The sequence below is a fragment of the Aptenodytes forsteri genome, unplaced genomic scaffold (assembly GCF_000699145.1).
Source record: "Aptenodytes forsteri isolate BGI_AS27 unplaced genomic scaffold, ASM69914v1 Scaffold241, whole genome shotgun sequence".
Lineage (NCBI taxonomy): Eukaryota > Metazoa > Chordata > Aves > Sphenisciformes > Spheniscidae > Aptenodytes > Aptenodytes forsteri.
In genome coordinates this window covers 7,041,108-7,060,174 of record NW_008795252.1, presented here as the reverse complement: position 1 = coordinate 7,060,174, position 19,067 = coordinate 7,041,108, and the positions used below count along the sequence as shown (strand labels likewise).

At 38.3% G+C, this 19,067-nt stretch overlaps 1 protein-coding gene across 1 annotated transcript in view; it reads right to left on the bottom strand.

Moving 5' to 3' along the window:
- SOX5 (SRY-box 5) overlaps window positions 1-12,551 on the bottom strand; it is a 261,446-nt gene extending 248,895 nt beyond the window's left edge. Inside the window, exon 1 of the mRNA XM_019471987.1 lies at window positions 12,321-12,551. Coding sequence (XP_019327532.1) covers window positions 12,321-12,551 — 231 coding nt within the window. The remainder of the gene's footprint in view (window positions 1-12,320) is intronic.
- Between the last annotated feature and the right edge of the window lie 6,516 nt (window positions 12,552-19,067).

The following is a 19,067-nucleotide window of genomic DNA, read 5'->3' as shown; positions in this document are numbered from 1 at the left end:
TTGTGTCTCCTCTCTATTTCACATTTAATTTGTGTCGTTTTCTTATGGCCTGCAGGCATGATACAAGTCACAGCACACAATATACCAAATACGATGCCAAAATGTGAAACTGCGCACATGTATATATACCCACTTTCTGGATTAAACATAGATGAGGACATAAATAGAATTAAAACAAGCACAGCAGACAGGTTTCTACAGAATAAGACTGGAACTAAACTACAGTTTCTTAACTAATATATTGCTAGGTCTATCTACTAAGCCTATGCACGGCATTTGGACTTGTCAGTACTGCTATAAAAATGACCAAGCAAGGCTAAATCAAATCTTTCAGACACAACAGATTACACACACTGTGTTCTCTTTGATGAATTAAAATTAATAATAAAATCTGACATTCGTTGCAGCTGATAGTAAGAATGATGAATGCTTTATTAAGCACATAAGTTTCTAATAGTAATTAAGAAGTGATTCCCTAAATTTAAAATGGGGAAAGCCACTGGAATCAATGCCATTTTTCAATATCGAGAGAATCTCCTCAAAATAGCCTTTTAAAGGCGTGTTGGATTGCTTCTGTTCTCCGATTCATGTTGCTAACCAACACATTTCAAACTGTACATGTGTAAGTGTAAAATTTGTTATTTGAACTTAACATTGCTATCTGGATATATAACAAAAGGTTTACTTTTAGGAAATATTCAACTCTTAAAACCCCACTAAATACCATCAGTGCTGGTTAAAAAGAAGTCTGCTAGAATATTCACACACACACCACACCACCACCACCACCACCCCCCAAAAAAAAAAAAAGATGAGCTTGAACATGGTTACTTCTACAAAAATATGAGAGAATATTTATATAGGAACGTGTGTTATTGCTTTAACTCCACCGTGTACTGTGAATGGGACTACTCTCACCTAGTTTTAGCCCCAAATTAGACATCTAGTCTAAACTAGTCATCAAGTCTCCCTCTATAGTCAATAGACAAGCACTTTCAGAGGGTAATTCATCTTTCTTGTCTTAGATGCTTATTTTAAGATTGGAAAGGTTGTTCTAGGAGGGTGGTTATCTTTTTCCATAAACTGTGAAGACAGCCCAGACACCTAACTTTTATGTGCCTAAATTTTGGTGAACTGAACCCCAATCTGACTGTATGGCATTCAAGAATCTCCGTGAGTTTGAAAGCACTAATAGACCATAGACCATCATGGATGAAGGACAAGTATAATTTCCATTGTACTAGCGTATAAATTAAGGCACAGACAAGAGAAGTGAATCGCCAATGATAAATCAACAACTGGGAAGCTGGGAATACAGTCTAAATTCATCTAGTAAACTGAAAGCTTGCCATCTTTGTTAATATTTATGAAATTACAAGTATGGAGTCCAACAACTGTTTGTGGTATTTTACAGAGCAAAATAAAGACACAAGCCCTAAGTATAAAAGTAAGATTTCAGTCAAATTAATTGATCTGCATGGAAAACTAGGGAATTCACTGTGGCCCTGTGTCAATATATTACCCAATATTCATGCTGACAGCTTCAAAACTGAAGCTATGGTCTCTGCCCAAAAGCTAAGTTTACACTGGCCACAAGCAAACAGGAAAAGTACATCATCTACCACAGACGTATTCTTTGCAGAATTGAATCACTCTATTTTCAATTCTGCTTGTAGATATATAAAATCCTGAACACCATTTTCCAATAGAATTTATCAAATTGGTTTAAAAAGAATTTAAACGTCTTATACATTTAACTATCGTGAATGATCAATCTGTTCTCCCTCACACTCTGTGCATTACTGTCTGTGTCAAGACAATAAAAATTTAAGAATAATTAAAAAAAAGGGTATTTGCAGATTTTATATTTATAAAAGTAAAGAATATACCATGGACTCACACTAACATCAGCCAGACGCAGGACACAAACTCAAGTAAGTTGAGTGTTTTGAGCTCTGACATGCAGAATGCTTTATATTCCCAACAGAGCTAAGCACTATATAGCAAATACTTATTTACAAAAAAGCAAATTCTCTGGCCAGGCAATTACCTCTCTCTCAAGGCTTTTTTGGTTGAAGTTATCTAACTACAGATTTCTAAACTATAGGGATCAACAGCTGAGCTTATCACCCTAAGCTCCAGTTGTAACCTACGAAGAAAAATAGGCAATTCTAGGGTGTGATTTCTCTGACCTACTTAGAAGCTATGTTAGGACAAACTGAATCACACTCTGCTATTTCCTATTTACTTCCATTAACCATAAAGTTAGACCTGAAGTTACTAGCTTACCTCTGGACATACACTTTGTAAACATTTAGTCTGACCAGTCCTCGCCCTTGAAACCCCACCCCCAAAGTGACACTGTGATTGACATGACAATGCATTATGTGTTAGTGACCACGTTTATGCTAATTTCCTTCCTATATAAGAGAAAGCCAAAATGTTCTCTTGCTGTTCCAACAGACCCATAATCAACATAAATTTACTATTCAGACTGCTGTCATATACCATAAAAACCCCCATAGATATAACTGAAAATTATACAAGAAACTAACTCTCTCCTACAGAGCCGTAAATCCACTAAGCTTTGCATTTCTATATGATTGTTTTCCGGAGACCCACAGATCCTAGGCAGCTAGATGTTAACCTCAGCAAATGCTATTGCCTTTGAACACAGATGGATCCAAACCTGAGCAACTCTCCTGATTACAACTGCAGCAGTTTAAAATGAAAAGAATGAGAAAGAGGGAAGTTTCACTTACAGTTTCAGAGATGAAACACACACTTTAAATTCAATTTGAAAATCAACATAGAGGAGGGTCTGAAGCACAGATATTTTGTATTATTTCTGGCTAGCAGTATTAATAAGCAATGCAAGCTTCCACTTCTGACACGACTTGGTGTATAGATACACATACAATCTACCGCAGTAATTCAGACTTGAGATGTCAGAATGATTTTACCTTTTGCTATAATATTTCTTATTTTGTGTCATCAAACTCCAATCCTACAAAAAGCTATGTGCAGAAGAAGTTATAGTCAGTGACCTCTCCCTTCCCTCCCTCTTGCTACCATCAGCATTAGGTTCCAATCAACCAGATTATTTTGCAGGAACAGGGTCATAAGCTAAGCATTCTGGGGCAGGAATGTTTCTTTTTTCCATCTCTCTAAAAATAAATCATGCTCTGGGTACCATATAAATAAAGATAATAACAGTCTGATGTTAGATTTTATTGGTCTGTGTTTCGGACAATCTATATAATTTGCCTGTTGCCTGTATGAACTACAAAAAGTTAATCTTTGTAGCCCTTTTTTTCCTTGGGGTGGATTCAGTTTTAAAAGCATAAAAAAAAAAGGATGCTGAAGCAGACTATTTCCATGCATAATCACAGTCTTGTTTACACTGCTCTGGCAAAAATTATCCTTAGTTAAACTGAGCACAAACTCCACTCAGTTACGTCCGCTGGTTTATCTAGTGATGCTAAATTCACAGGATTCATTGAGTCTACTTCTCCTTTGAAAAGAGCAGAAATGCCTTATCTGGTCATGCAACTGCACCTAAACTGGAAAAAGAAACAAAGAACTTAACAGTATTAAAGAGAATTTGGAAATGAGGCTGGCCAAACTCTTCAGGCAAGCTTGCCACCCCAGATATAAAGGACTCCTTTTACTTAAGAAAGTTTGTTTCCTCCGCTTAATTGTCTTGAAACACTTTGGAACATTGGTTGGTTCAGAAACATTGCAACATGTCAATCTTCTCGCTTAGGGAGGTTTCTGCACATGCCTTAGGAGTTAACCCACCTCTGTTAGATGCCCATACTTAAGCAAACACATTGAAATCTGTAGTCTGTTTTACCACAGGTCCTTCTCCAGCCATGAATCTCCAGAGAAAATTAATAAACCCCTTTATTACAGTAGAGAAGGTGGTGATATTTCACTGATACACTTAAGACAAGAGGAAGTAGTTAGTTTCATGAAAGAAAAAAAACATGACTGTATGACATGACACTTTAAATGCTAGCAACTGCCTGAAGCCACATTTTCATTACCACTCCAACCATCATTACTTTTGGTGAATCTGCAAAAGCACTAGCAGTGGCAAGAAAATTAGAGAAAGAAAGCTGGCCTTGGCACAGCCTAATCCAACTTAAATTTGTATAACCTGAGAAAACGTACTTAAAGAGACAAGGCAAAAAACATGACGGAGCGTTTCACTCAGCCATTAAAAGGACAGAAAAGAAATGCTTCAAATTGTCACTGCAATGGGTAACATCCTAGCTACGGACACAAACATTTGATAGTGAGAGAAGAGACTGTAAAACATGACTGTGAGTATTGAGTGTAGCAGAAGGTTCTGGCACTTCTAGAAGCCAGAGCTGCTAATCACAGATTCCTTGCAACCCTGAAATTCAAGAAACCATGACCAATACTTCACAATGCATTTCAGTTTTGGTGTATCTCTACTGAAAGTAGAGCTGCATATCAAAAAACAACCATCCTCTAGTTTATTGACATTCTGTCCAAGCAAATAGCACAATACTTTCTCTTACTGTGCAATGTCTTCATATGAGCTATTTACTAAAAGGCTTTAGCATGGATTAAATAATAAAAATGACTAAGTTAAATATAACTACAAGCAAAGGAAGAAAATGGGCAAGGCAGAAAAAGGTTTTCCGCGGACAACTGCAAGCAGACAGAAAGTGATAGAGTAATATTGTTCTTATAAAGCTGGAAATAGAGAAAAAGGCTTTCGCACCTGCAGTGAAAAGAAAGGGAGAAAGCCACACCAGCTGCTCGGAGGAAGTAAGGTGGATATGAAAAGCGTATGCAGCAGACAGAAAGCACACGGGGAAAATGTTCTGGAAGTTCTAAAATGAATGGGCAACTACTGAAGCAAAAATTAGTCAAGGTGGTGTGCAAAAGTAAAATTCTGCACTGCGTAGGGTGCAAAATATAATCAACTTAGATTCCCACGTGCCTTGCCTTGAGGCATGTGTCAGATAAGTACGAAAGTCTGGCATGCTGCTCTCTATTCTGATAGTAGTTACACTGCCAGCCCAAGGCCACAAACTTCTCAACAGTGCAGGAGCTTGGCCAAAGGAGATAACCCCATCAGTTGAAAGGGAAAGCATGAAAACTGAACTAGATTTCTGCTGCCTTCTCTTTCCAGAACCATGTTTCATTGGCAGCAGAACTTCTGCCTCACTACAATACCATAAAGATTCACTATCAACAAAGAAAAGGCAGTGTTTCAGAATAAATTTGGGCAGAGTACCACAGGTGATGGACCTCGACTGGAGAAACTATACGAACTCCACAGCTACTGTTTGAGTTCCCATAGGATGGAGAGATACCACACATCCTACCTGGGTTATGTCACAGTTAGGGATTGACTGCTGAAAGCAAAAGCCGTATCAAGAAGTAGGAACACTTAAATGTAGTCTCTTTACATTGTTGCTATAAACTAATCTTGCAGTCCTGCTGGGGCTTTCTTCATACCCTAGGTCTTCATCTTCATCAGTACTCCTCAAATTGGTAGCTTCAAAATTTTGTTCCAAATCTGTTGTATCTCCTACCTCCCTCTGGAAGACATCATTGTCCCAGTCTTCTGGATCCTGGCTGCAATGTACTGCTGCGGGCACGCTGCTACACTTCCAAGCCATGAAAGCTGCACATACCACTAGGCTGACCTGGCAGAGCTGACGCCAATGCACTATTTGCAGTAAAAACATACAATCCTCAGCGAAATTACCTAGCAAATCTCAGTAAATGTGTGTAATCCCAAACTGAGCTACTTACTGAAGGCAGCCTGGATTGAGATATTAATTTGGAATGAAACAACTGTGTCCACTGTGGATGTCCTAGGGCAGATTACTTTGCTGAGAAAGATAACCAAGTTTTTTCCTTTTAAGGCTTATGTATTTTTTTTCATAGTGCACTTAATAGTTCTTTTCTCTTCATCGTAAGAGAGACCATCTGGTTCAAATATTCCTACCGACTGTGGGTTTTATGGTTTTACCTATCTTTTTTCCTGTGGAATTTTTCAGCTATTCACTTGAATTAGATTTTACTAGTATTTATGCAAGAAGCTTAAATGAAGGTATTTTCCAGTATGAAGTCAATGAATTGATTCCTAGGCATATAATCACTTGCAAACAATGGATACATACAGTTCCCAGCACTTCTATAAAACAAAGGTGTTTACTTTTCTGTTGATTATTTTCTGCTTAACTGCATTCAAATGAATCCATTAAAAACGTGACTGCTTCACAGTAAGATGATCTTCAGCAAAAACAAACAACTGCTGTTTCCACTTCTCTTCGTGGCCTTTAAACACTACATCATCTGCACCCTGTATTTCAGGCAATTTATAGATGATAAGTCTGGTCTTGATTTGTTAATTTATTGTTTTAAATGTAGTTCTAACCTTCCTGCTTGGGAAAAAAATAATGTTTTCCTACTTCATTACTTATTTATTGTCCCCTAACCAACCTTTGGACCTTTCAGAGTCTGATCAAAACACCAACGGGTCACCTCAAACTTCAGCCAGTCTTTCTGCCCATTGACTTCAGCTGGAATGATATACCCACTCTGGTTCTCCATGGCCACATGTAAGCAAAAGAGAGTGGTAGAACAAACCAAGGGAACTTTCATAAACTAGCATACTTCTCCTGAATTGCACTATGGCTTTGATCCCTGCCTCACCTGAAAACTTTTTTTTTTGTTTACCTGCCCTGTATAGAACCTGCCCAACAAGTAGTTTGCAAGTAATTGTTAAATACCGTAAGCATTACTTACATACATAGATGGGACAGGATTGGAGAGCCGGGAGAATACAGATCATGACAAGGCGGACAGGCAGGTTATAATAGCTTAAATGGAAGATATTTTGTCAGGCAGATACCAGAGGCATCAAAGCTTTTTCTGGCTCCATCGTGACTGGATCTCAATAACTGTATAGAGTTTTCTAGGGTCTGGACTAAATGATGCAGTAGGCAACTTCTACAGCTTTTGATGGGTCCTGTTTAAGTCGTCTTTTTTTGTTCCCTTTCCTAATAGCCCGCAGAGTCATTCTCTGAAACGGTGCAAGTGTAAAGATTGAAAAGATCAAACTCTGATACAAGCCTGAAATCATATCTGTGGAAACTGCTTTCATGTGCTACTTTTGTGATAACATTTATAATTCAATGTTTGTAACAATGCAATTTCATCATCTTATAAATATCAATTTACCATTAAGAGAGGAAGGAAAGAACATCAAAAAAAGACAAATGCAAACTTACCACCTTTTCTGCTGTTTTAATTGAACTAGTCTTGTTCAGATAAGCCTGTCTATCTCTTACAAAAACAACAGTTTATAGTTTAAACTGTGAAATTGTGTGTGTGTGTGTGTGTGTGTGTGTGTTGTAATTATGGTGCCTGCTAACAATTTCATACTGCCACATTGCACATATGGCTTCCAAGCTAGCTTTATCTGAATCTTTGTGAATCTATTCTCCGTGCTATTAAACTGAGCACATTCCACATCGTTCAAAAGTAATTACACTTTTGTCTAGAGTGTAGGAGACTGCTCTCCCCAAACAATGAAATTCTCATTATTAGAGCTGGCACAATAACGGCACTGGTGTTCACAACACTGTGCATTGTACCATCACAATAACTTATCCTAAGCTTGATGCACAAAGGTACACTGGAAATTAAAATTTCTCTAAAATCACTGTGGTTTTTTTTTTTTAATAGGCATTCTTTAGCTCAGTATAATTAGAGTCCTATTTGACTTTTTAAAAAGCTATATGCATTCAGATTTCCATTCTCTTTGCAACTTCTGAATAGTAGCTAAGTTCTCTAGCCACATGTTGTTCTGATCCAATACTATTCACGTGCTGATGACCCCAGACCGACTGGTGAAGTGCAGGCCAGGATGTATGTGGTAAGAGCATTCAAACGCAGCATTAAACAACCTTTTATTTTGGACAAGTGGAGGAAAAGCATGAAGCAATGTGTCGGTAAGCTCTTTGACCAGTAGTACTGTTATTCTTAATATGACCAAAATTTCTGTATATTATTCCCAAGTTACAGAGGAATAACTTCATTCACCACAGAAATGCAACATTTTTTAGCGTGAAGCAATGAAGCTATTTAACAGTGCACTGTAATATTACCTATCAATTTAAAGCATTGCTGATAATGAATTCTAAATCTCACTGAAAGTGCAGGACAAATGTGGGCTAGCAGTGCAGTCACGCAGTTTGGAACAACTGGACAGTGGCAAAATTACACCTTACCAGTCTGATCTTTTGGTCAGAACTTAATTTTTTTTTAATCTCATCCAGCATTTGATTGATATTCTACAGTTAGGAAGAATGGTCAAATTTGACCACAGTATACCATGCCCGTGGTATACTTCAATCAGTGCTTTTAGCCTTGACATCTCTTATTTTCAGAAATTAGCACACAGACACTGCCGGTGAGAACAGTAGTCTTGAGAGGTGGCAAAAGCAACAAGGTAAGGCAGACAAATAGAAATAAATAAAACAAACCCTCGTAACGTAGATGAGCTAACAACTATCTGTGCTATCCAAATACTGTAGCCTTAACAGGTTTCTTCAAAAGAGGTATTGACTGATACTGTAATCCTCAAGTGTTTCCCCGCTAAGCTTATGGCCTGCTACAAACATTCTAAGGGGACCCTCAGATATATTCTAGGTCAAATGATTTGTCTTGTATTTTCTTCTGAGCTTTTGGTTTAAGTCTGATAAATTATTGTTTCTTTTCTTATCAGTGGAAGAGCTTTCCTATTTACAATAAGTATCTAGTTTCTTCTATCAAGAGGAAGACAGTTTGGGATAGAGTTACCCCTGACTTTCACAGAACCACAGAACGGTTGAGGTTGGAAGGGACCTCTGGAGGTCATCTGGTCCAATCCCCTGCTCAAGCAGGGCCACCTAGAGCCAGTTGTCCAGGATCGTGTCCAGACGGCTTTTGAATATCTCCAAGGATGGAGACTCACAACCTCCCTGGGCAACCTGTTGCTGTGCTCAGTCACCCTCACAGTAAAAAGCGTTTCCTGATGTTCAGATGGAGTCTCCTGCGCTTCAGTTTGTGCCCATTGCACGAAACTTTCTCCAGCTGCAGTTCCAGCATCCTCAGAAATACCCTGGTCATTTCGATGGGAAGATGGGTTTTGCAGCTTTTTGCCAATTTTGGTTAGGTTTGAAGATTTCTTTCTAGGGATTTTGCCCTCCTTGTATAAAAATTTACCCAGCATTCCAAGCTGTGTCTCTAAGTTGGCAGTTGTTACAACTTGGTAAAGTGCAACAGGGTAAATTTTCAAAAGTCTAAATTGGGTAAACTGTTGAGTTATCACTCTGTTGCAATCAGCCCTTTACCTTAAGGATCCTAGGATGTCCCAGCTGGCAGGACTTGTGAAAGGAAGCACAGCTGGAAGTAACCTATGAAACAGAGGATCAATTAGCAGCTAGAAAAGTGAGGCCAAGAAATTGATTCTCAAGGTTGAAATTGTTTTCCTAACTGTCCCTTCATGACCCAGTGCTGAGAGGCAGAGTATGAGGAGACAGGGACAGCTGTGGTGAGAAGAAGAATTCAGCTACGCAGCCTACCGATGAGACAAAGCTGTGTAATTCCATACCTTTTCCAGATCCCTTGGCTGTGGTTCTCTTCTGCTGAGGTTGTTCCCTAAGCCAAATGGGTGTTGTACATGTAAGCTAACACAGAAAGATCTCTCTGGATCTATACCATGTCCATGTAAGAATCCCTTCAGAGAAGAGCCTTAGCCAACAATCATGCACAAAACAGTATGGTTTAGAGGGGTGCAGCAGAGTGACACACTACATGATTTCAGACCGGCTGTATGTCTGATCCTGTCTTATTGGACATTGGAGAGATCTGTAAAGGTGTACCCTGCTAAGGACAGCATGTGGCTGCAAAATGAGAACTCCATAGTCACTTGCAGACTCAGTTAGTAGGTGTAGTAGTACAGCTGACAAGCTATTAAGAAGTGTGAAGCACACTGCTGGAGCTTTATCAATAAAACTGTATTGGACCGCACTGTGTGGTGGTGTATGCACATGTGCGCACACCTGGATTTGCTTCCCACAGACTATAAAATAGCACAGAATGTCAATTCAAACAGTACAAAAAATTACCTCTGTAATGCTACCAAAGTGAGTACTCTTTGAGAATGACTTTCATAACTGCTAATCACCCAAACTGAAGTAATCTAAAAGTTATCCCAAGCACTAGGTTCAGTTGCTTCCTTCTTATAATTACATACCACAACAGCAGAGGGAGTGATTATGTGTATTTTACTCAGTTACACTGATCACTTCCTTCTTTCTGGAGACACATAGGCCACATCCTTTCTGACCTACCAGGATGATGATTTTTACAAGACACTCCTCATATTACGAAAATGACACATTCATACAAACTGGCAATTTTCTTAAATATGTATGAAGACAAAACCAGTCCCTACAACCTCCCAAACATGCTTCAGATAAGCCTACAGCATCTCACTACTACAGCAAAACTGTCTGAAACATGCAATAATTCAGTATCTTGTATTATAAAGAGACAGAACACACTGTTTTGACATCACATTAAATATAGCCTTCATAGCAGGAAGTCACACTAGATGATCAGCTAAACTTCTTGGTCTTAAAAACTATAAATGAATAAAGAAGTTAGTTAAAATCACTTAAAGAGCAGTTAAGTGTTTCAATAAGGTGTAGTTAAAATACTCCTGCTGGGCTCCTTAGAAGACAATGAGTTTTTATTTCACTAGGGTCTGATTCTACACTACTGGTGTCATCATAAGTTTATCTATTGACTTAAATGTTGTCAGGAATAACCCCTTATCTTCAATACACTCTCTTAAAATAAGCCAAAACACAGCAAAGCTCGTACACCAGTTACATAACCTAACAGCCCATTGGCTGGAACTGTATATTAATGAATTACATCTCCATAAAACATATGATAGAGGATGAGAAGTAAACAAGCTAGAAAAAGATAATGACATATCTGCCCATGAGTAATTTTTCCAAAGACGTTCTTTCTTCATTTAAAGTTGCAATAGCAAAGTAAAATTAAATATTCCAAACCACTGTTTGAACTTAAGCATTAGACCAAAAAGGAAGAAAAACGGATTTGGATCAGTGAGTTATTTTGTCTAGGAGAGCAGCTTCAGTGAATATCTGGTGACTTGGTCCTATGAGAAATAATAATCTCTAAGGCTTTTTACTTAGGGCTTGTTACATATGCGTAATGAGCTGTAAGGGCTTAAATACCACTATGGAGCTGTTACAGGCTTTTATGAGAATACACTATCACCTATTTTGCAATGGCTTTTTAAAAGCCTTCAAATATGCAGGTCCATTCATTATCTTCACTTAAAGTGAAATTGTCACTGCCCTTGTCAAAGTGGGGGTCTAACAGAAAAGTTACAGTCAATTTGTAAACAGGCAAGAGCTGTGTAAGTGTGTTCACAACAGACAGCTTTGCTGAGGTGCCTAAGTCCTGGGGTTTCAATGCCTTTCCCTGCACCTTTCAACCTTTATAAAAATGTATCACGGTACTCTGCACGAAGGGCCCAAACGTGTCACGTTACAATAGTGACACTACAATACTAGTGAGGAACACAGCATTGCTTTTTGTTTGTTTGCTTTTAGATAAAGCCAGTTCTGGACTTTCAGTGGGCTGCTAAACATAATGAGTTCAGTGCACTGTGTCATTTGTAAAGTGCACAAAAAGGTGGGAATTCACAAATGAAAAAGTGGTAGGCTGACTTAATTCCGTAAGCACAGCAAACTTTCTTGTAGGTATCTGTGGCATGTGAAATACACATCACACGTGAATTTTTAAAACCAGCAAAATCCAAAGTTGCTTTTTTTACCCTTTATACAGACTTTCATGCCTTACTATTGCATAAACTTGGCATTGGGGTGATATTTCAGACACCATGCCAAACATGACTCTCACTTACAGTGTTCCAAAACCATTTACTGTTTGCTGAACACATACACTTCAAATTCACATCACTGTAGCTAAAAATTTTTAGCACCCTAAATGCCAGCAGGCAAAGGTGAGGAAAAGTGGAGTTTGCACTGCAAGTGATTTAGCATTTGTAGTGGAGGGTGAAGGCAGTCCAGCTAGGTCAAAGCTTTCACATTATTGTAGCATGTTCTGTACGTGTAACTGTGCATTGTATACTCCATAAAGTACAGATCTGGATGCCAAACTACTGTAGAGGCAGAATTCAAAGAATGGATGTAAGCACAATAGACCATTAGCAAACCTACCATTGTGTTGTGCTGAGAAGTGGGAGTCCTATGGCCACAGTTCTCTTGCGTCAGCAGAGAAACTGGCTGAAATTCCTCAGAGTGAGGCTTGTTGGGAAAACTCACATGCAAGGGAAGGTGAAAGGCTGGGAGCCCGTCACTCTCCTCTTCTCCCACTTTCTGTCTGCTTGTCACCATGGCTACCTCTCCATCTGCTTCCCCATACGGAGAGGCTGGTCGCTTGGAAGACATCCTGGAAGGAACAAAAGAGGAGGAAATAATGAAACCTCCAAATAAATCCTTAATGCCGTCATTGTGTGGTTAGGGGCCATTGTAACAGAAATGCCTTTTTTGTGCTGGCAGAGAGCAGGAAACCATCCAAATACCACTGCAAAGCATACACAGTTGGGAACAATGGCCAAGCAGGTAGCAACAGAACAGTGGCTTGTTTGTTGTGAGAATAATACACTAATATAGCACTCTCTTGTATTCGGGCTTCTTAAACATGAAAATTCACCTAAGAAGACTGTATAATGAAATGCAATTCCTTTAAAAAAATACCCATCTGGTTTTGCATTTGCAAGAGACTGTAAGAAGATAGAATGTCTCCCGATACAAGCTATTGTCAGCTTAGCTTTTAAGGAATAATCATCCGCATGTATTTAACTGTAACTGATAAAAAAATAAAGTAAAATAAAATAAAATAAACTTGCTAGCAAGCCAAAATGTCTGTGTTTATTAAACTTCACCCACGTGAACAACAAAGTGTTATAGTCATGTTGCAAGAATCTTTTCAGGTTCGCAGATCTGGGATAGTTAAGCAGTTAAACATTTAGACATTAATAATCTAAACTTTTTGACAACACAAATTCAGGGTTGTACTAAGCGAACGAAGATTTGCTATCAAGATACCCTATACTTCCTTCCTATAGCCAGATCAGGAAAAAATACATATAAATGTAATTTACATCTATATCTATATAAGAAAGGGTACACAAGCAAGATACATAGAGTACACATTGTAAAAATCACACACAAATCTTGACTTAAAATTCAGACCCACATTCCAAAATTTTTGAGACTGTCTGGTATCACTGTTCTGGTAGCACGCGTGTATCTTCAACTTTTAGAAAGACTGAAAGAATCCTTATGCCATTGGAAAATCCAGTTTTCATCCAAACCAGGCACTACTGAAAATCATACAGGACAGTCTGAACCCAGAACATTTTTTCAGCTTGGTCTTCAAAATAGAGGGGTCCAGTGAAGTATTAAAATGCAGATGACTTCTGGGATTAATTACAGCAACATTGTTCATGAAAATCACGGTATGTGCATAGATGGCATAATGGGCCACTGTGCTAAGCAGGGGCACCTGTAATAAGGAGTGGAATGAGAAATAAGAAATCCTATAGGCATAATCAAAAGAAGAAAAGAAAGAAAAAGAGAGAAATATTTAACAGAAAATAAGACGTTATGAACAAGGAAACTGAAGACTACTGTGTGTAAAAGTTGAAAAGATGGGTTGAAGGAATACTGCTCCTCCTCAAAAATCTAGTATTTATGATTCTAATTACCCCATTTTGATTTTCCACTTCACAGTTAAAGGACTGCATTTCAAAAGCCCAGCAGCCTCTTGAACCATGTGTGGGGCTGCTGTGAGGTGGAGCATGTCCATACGATTTGGCATATTGAGCACGAAATGGTTCTTAGCAGCAGTCAACTGGGTCTGAAAACAAACAGTGACTTTAAACAGCCCTTTGTTAGGACTTACTTTGTTTCTAATGATCTCATTTCGAGTTTGCCTCCTGAGCCAAGTTAGATTATATTTAAAAAAAAAAACAAACCACCACCAAAAAACCACAACAAAAAAACCTCTCAGACAAAAAAATCCCTACCAGAACCTATACTCAGCTGCACATCGTCTGTTCTGAACACCACCTATTGCCTGTACACAGAGATGCAATCTGTATTTTCTATTAATGTTTGACTTAGTCCAACAGACTAACACTTCATACATCCTACCTGAATTCTGTCTTCTAGGCTTTCCCACCTACGTGTCTGCAGCGAAGCATATGTATAAAGACAGAGATCACCAGATAGACTCTTACTGGCAGTTTTCTACTAGCCCACAGAATTCAGCATTTTACAGCTATGTTTGACATGACAGATCCCAAGTTTTTCTTCTGCAGAAAGCATGCAACCCCTTCCTGAAGTTAATGTGAATTATTCATATTCTGCACTGCACCGCACCAAGATACACATTTGCTATTGATTCTGAGTATAACATTTTGGTTACTCATTCCAACGCTGCCTTAATAGAAGCTTGGGTTTTTACAAAATCTCTCTTTCTGAAAATCAGCACTAAGCGGTTGTCTCAATTTTGGCAAACAAAAAGGGAGGGACACAAAATCATTAGTCAATTATTCCACAGTAATGTTCTATATGTTAGGACATTTATATTTGATGAGATGACTGAAAATATTGTAAACCATCTACAAAACTCCACTACAATTCACTTTGACAATACAATATAGAGAGAGGATGCCTTGCTTTGTATTGATGATTTGTGTAATGTACTATATACCCAAGTTGTGTTAAAAACTCCTACTGCTGTTAACCCAGAATAACCCAGATTCTGCCACATTGCTTCACAAGGAGAGTTTGACTATCATGTTGAAGTAAAGCTCTTCTGCTAACTTTGTAAGTGAATATACGGTTTCCTCTACTGTGTTCAGTTAGCGTGCTGCAGATCATCATCACCTTCTGCTTGTCACTGTTCCCAGCAGGGATGATACCATTTTCTGCAGGGAATTTATAAAAACAGGCAAGGAAGGCAATAGAGGTGACCACCTCCATGCACTAGGAATAACAGAGATTATTATGGTTTTGATCTAAAATGAAAACCTATGGGTTGGACTGTAGGCCAACCTACAGTGCTACTCGAGAGGGAAGAAGGAACTTTTTCCTTCCTCACACAGCTCTTATAACATCCAGTTTCAATTACAAGCCATGTGCTCATCATAATGCTAGAAAGCTAAGAAATTGCTAAAATAGCTAAGGTGGTGAAGTTACAGATCTAAACTGCATTAGTCTTCCAAGTGACTAGGACACACAAAGAAACAGATGCACAACCCTAGGTAAAGGTCACACAGCTCAGGCAATGACTGCCATTTGTTTTCAGGCAGCTCTGTCCATAGCCAACACGAGTTAGGCATAATCTGGCCTTTCAGAAATCTCATCATCCCCTTTAGCATCAAACACAAACATCACAGTTTCACAGAAATTACTTACTCCTTATGAACATCTGGGAAATTTCCACAAGACAATGCAAGATTTAAATAAATAAATAAATCCATATCTACTTTTGGAAATGTCTTCCAAAAGGACAGTAACTATCAAAGCCTATAGCAGCAAAGGATCAAATCACTGATAGGTTCACGAGCAGAAAACAACATGATACAAGATAAATTCATTCACAGATGGTCTTTCATTATTTCTACAGCTTTATTGGTCCCTTTTCTGAATTTGTAATGCTCCCACACCCCATATCCTTGAATTCTCTTCTTTTCATACATCTTCATTTTCCTACTGAGCTAATACTAGGTCTTAAGAGATTCCATATCCGAGATGCAAGTAGTGTTCTCATTATAAACAATAAGTAAAGGGAAACAGCTAAATTCTGAGTAACAACGTTATCTGAAACTGAGCTCTTTTAAACAGGTCTAGGACTAATGAAGGACTGGAATTATCCCATCTTAACAAAGGACTGCAAACATCCTGGATCTACCCTCAATGATAACATGTCAGTTTACAACTTACATGACTTCAAGATCTTTTCCTCAAACTAGTTTAAACTCAGAAGGGTTTTCATTTACACCCCTCTGAAAGAAGGTTTACAATGAGGGAGGAAACATCAGTTTCCTCAAACATCAACTTATGGATAGGATTAAAAAACCCCCAACAAAACCTCAAGATATAACTCAGAAAAGTAGCAATACCATGGACCAGATTCTGAATCTGAAAGGGTGTCTCTGCAGGTGAAATCCGTTGCAACTTAAGACTTGCAAGAACAGTTGCATTTTGAACTGTCATTAATCATTTCTACTGAATATAAATAGCTAAATAGTAATTTTTTAGACAACCTAAATCTGCAAAGTTCAGACACAGTAGGACACAGGCAGTACTCAGCCCACTGTAGAGACACATTGGAGTTATGAAACGTATCCCCATACTTGATTTTTATCAGTGGTTACGATGGAACTGAAGATTTAGTTTTGGTGATGAATTCAAATTCAACCCGATTTCTTGTAAAGGGACTCTTTTTTCTGTTTTTGGAAAGGCTTCTTAATATGCAGAAATTGCAGTAAAAACATGCCTTTTGTTAAATTTTCATTAAGTAAATGCTTTTCCTGGTAGCAAGAATGTTTTTTTCGGGGAAGTAAAATCTCACTCTTCTAACTCACTCTTATCCCACAAATATTTGATGCGATTCATCTTACAATAGCTTCTCCACGTATTTCTTTACTCCCCTTCAATTTACAACAGACTCTTTGTAGGCTTAAACTGATACCCTGTGTCTATTGATCTCAGTGTTTTTGGACTGACTTCAGCATGGCTGGATTTTCCCACTGGAGAGAGTAAGAGCTACACTGCGTCCACATGAATTGTTTTCTCATGCCATCTACAAGTATTGGTTCCACCCAAATAATTTCAGGCTACAAAATAACATTATTTTGTTTGGATTTTTTCCCCCTTGAGTTCGGTGCCTCACAAAAGTGATCCTTCCACAGCTCTATTTTTTTTTATTATTATTATTTTTAACAGAACTTAAGTGTTCCCCACTACATTTCATTTGTTCATGGGTTTTGATTCATTTCATACGTGATTGTATACCCAAAATAAATCTGAAATGGTATCCAGTATTCAAGGAGATAGTGCCCTCTAGCACACAACCAGCATCCATCCCAATTTGATTGCTCGTGCCATAAAATTTCATAAATTTTATGTCATAAAACTCTAATCTTGTTACATTAAACAAAATAGCTCAGAAACATTTCAGATACCCACAAAAGCTTTTGGAGAAATGGCTTATCCGTGTCTTCAAAAGTGACAAACACAGATGCGTCAGGAGAAAAAGATATGAGGCCATAAATCTTAACTAGTTGGGAGTTAATTAAGGGATTCATCAATCATTACATAGCTCACCCCATACATACACAAGCAAAATCCCATCAGCTGCCACAACCTACAGCAATCTACAGGTTAAAAACTCCCAAAGTCCCTCTGTTCTGACTATTTATAAATGACTTTGTATAATCTAGCATTAAGACCTGTAATTATAAAACAGCATTAAAACAGGCCTGCATAGTTATGGATAATTATAGTTCGTACACTTTTTAAAGAAATAAAAAGCTTTTCCATTCAAACACAGGCTTCGCCTTTTTGACAGCTCCAAGTCCACAGGATGTAGAGAGATGATTTAAACTGTATGTCAAAATTTTGACTGTGCAAGACTTTCTTTTTTTCCCTTATCAAGAGAGGCATTGTTGTTTTCTCACCATAACTAGGCGTGACAGCGCCTGACTGGAGTCGCATAGCCAGTTTCTGAATCGGCATGAAAATGTTCACCTCTTGAGTTTCTCTGGCAGCTATAAACTAAGTCTTTCTCATGGGTAGAGCTTAAATCACTCGGCCCCATACATCGGAGACAGGCACAGAGCTGCACTCTGAAGAGATGCACAAGGACAAGACGAGCAGATCTGATCCTCCAGCAGCAGTGTGGAGAGTCATTCCAGCTACCAAGAGCATCAGGAATTTACTCGCTAACACGGCCTGATTCCAAACCAAATGCTATACGCTAAACTAGTCCCACGAACTTCAATGGGACTCAGGCTGACTCTCTTCCTGATCTGCAGGGATATTTCCCTCTAATTGAAGTACGTGTTGGAAATCTGCAGACTCTGCTTTTCTACAGGAAATACTTACGATTACAGACAGCAGCAATATTACATATATTTAATGTGTAAGCATACACACACACACACATATAGATGCACAAACATAAGCTTATCCAAAATGTCAGCAATACATCTGCCTCATCTCTGATCGTGTTTAGTACTAATAAAACAGTTCGTATTCCCAGGTTTATTGAAGCTATGATGTCTCTACAGACAGTCCAAGCAAAAGGTGCTAGTTAATACTAATGACTGTCTCCATTCCATTTTGGCCCCAAATTCATTCATTATTTATGTACACTGAATAACTAGTACCTTTAAAACAACAACTCTGTTCATTTTGACAGGATTACTTGTGTTATAAGGTATTACTCAACATGAGTAAGGGTGGCAGACTCCCACACTCTGTCCCACTGGGAACTGCAAGCCCGACTTGTTTCTACACATACCACTAAAAACAGACTTCACTTGGCAATATCTTTGAGTCATTTACAGCCTGGTTTGGAATTCTTTACTCAAGTAATTTTACAATTAAAAAAGAAAAAAGAAGCAAACATCTCTAATCTGCTAATCAATAAAAAACGTGCATGAAACGTGCTCTCATCTGTCACTCACACTGAGATGGAGTAACTGTTAATTATTACTTTCTAAGATCATATCAATCAGCCATCTTTTAAAACGCACATATGCTACAAATAAGTTGTGTTATTTGAAAAGGGTTTTGGTGAACAAGTCACTTTTGTTAATACAAACCAAGATCACTGGCATAACCTGTGTAACATTTCTGTGCAGTTGTCTATTATTATAGCTGCCA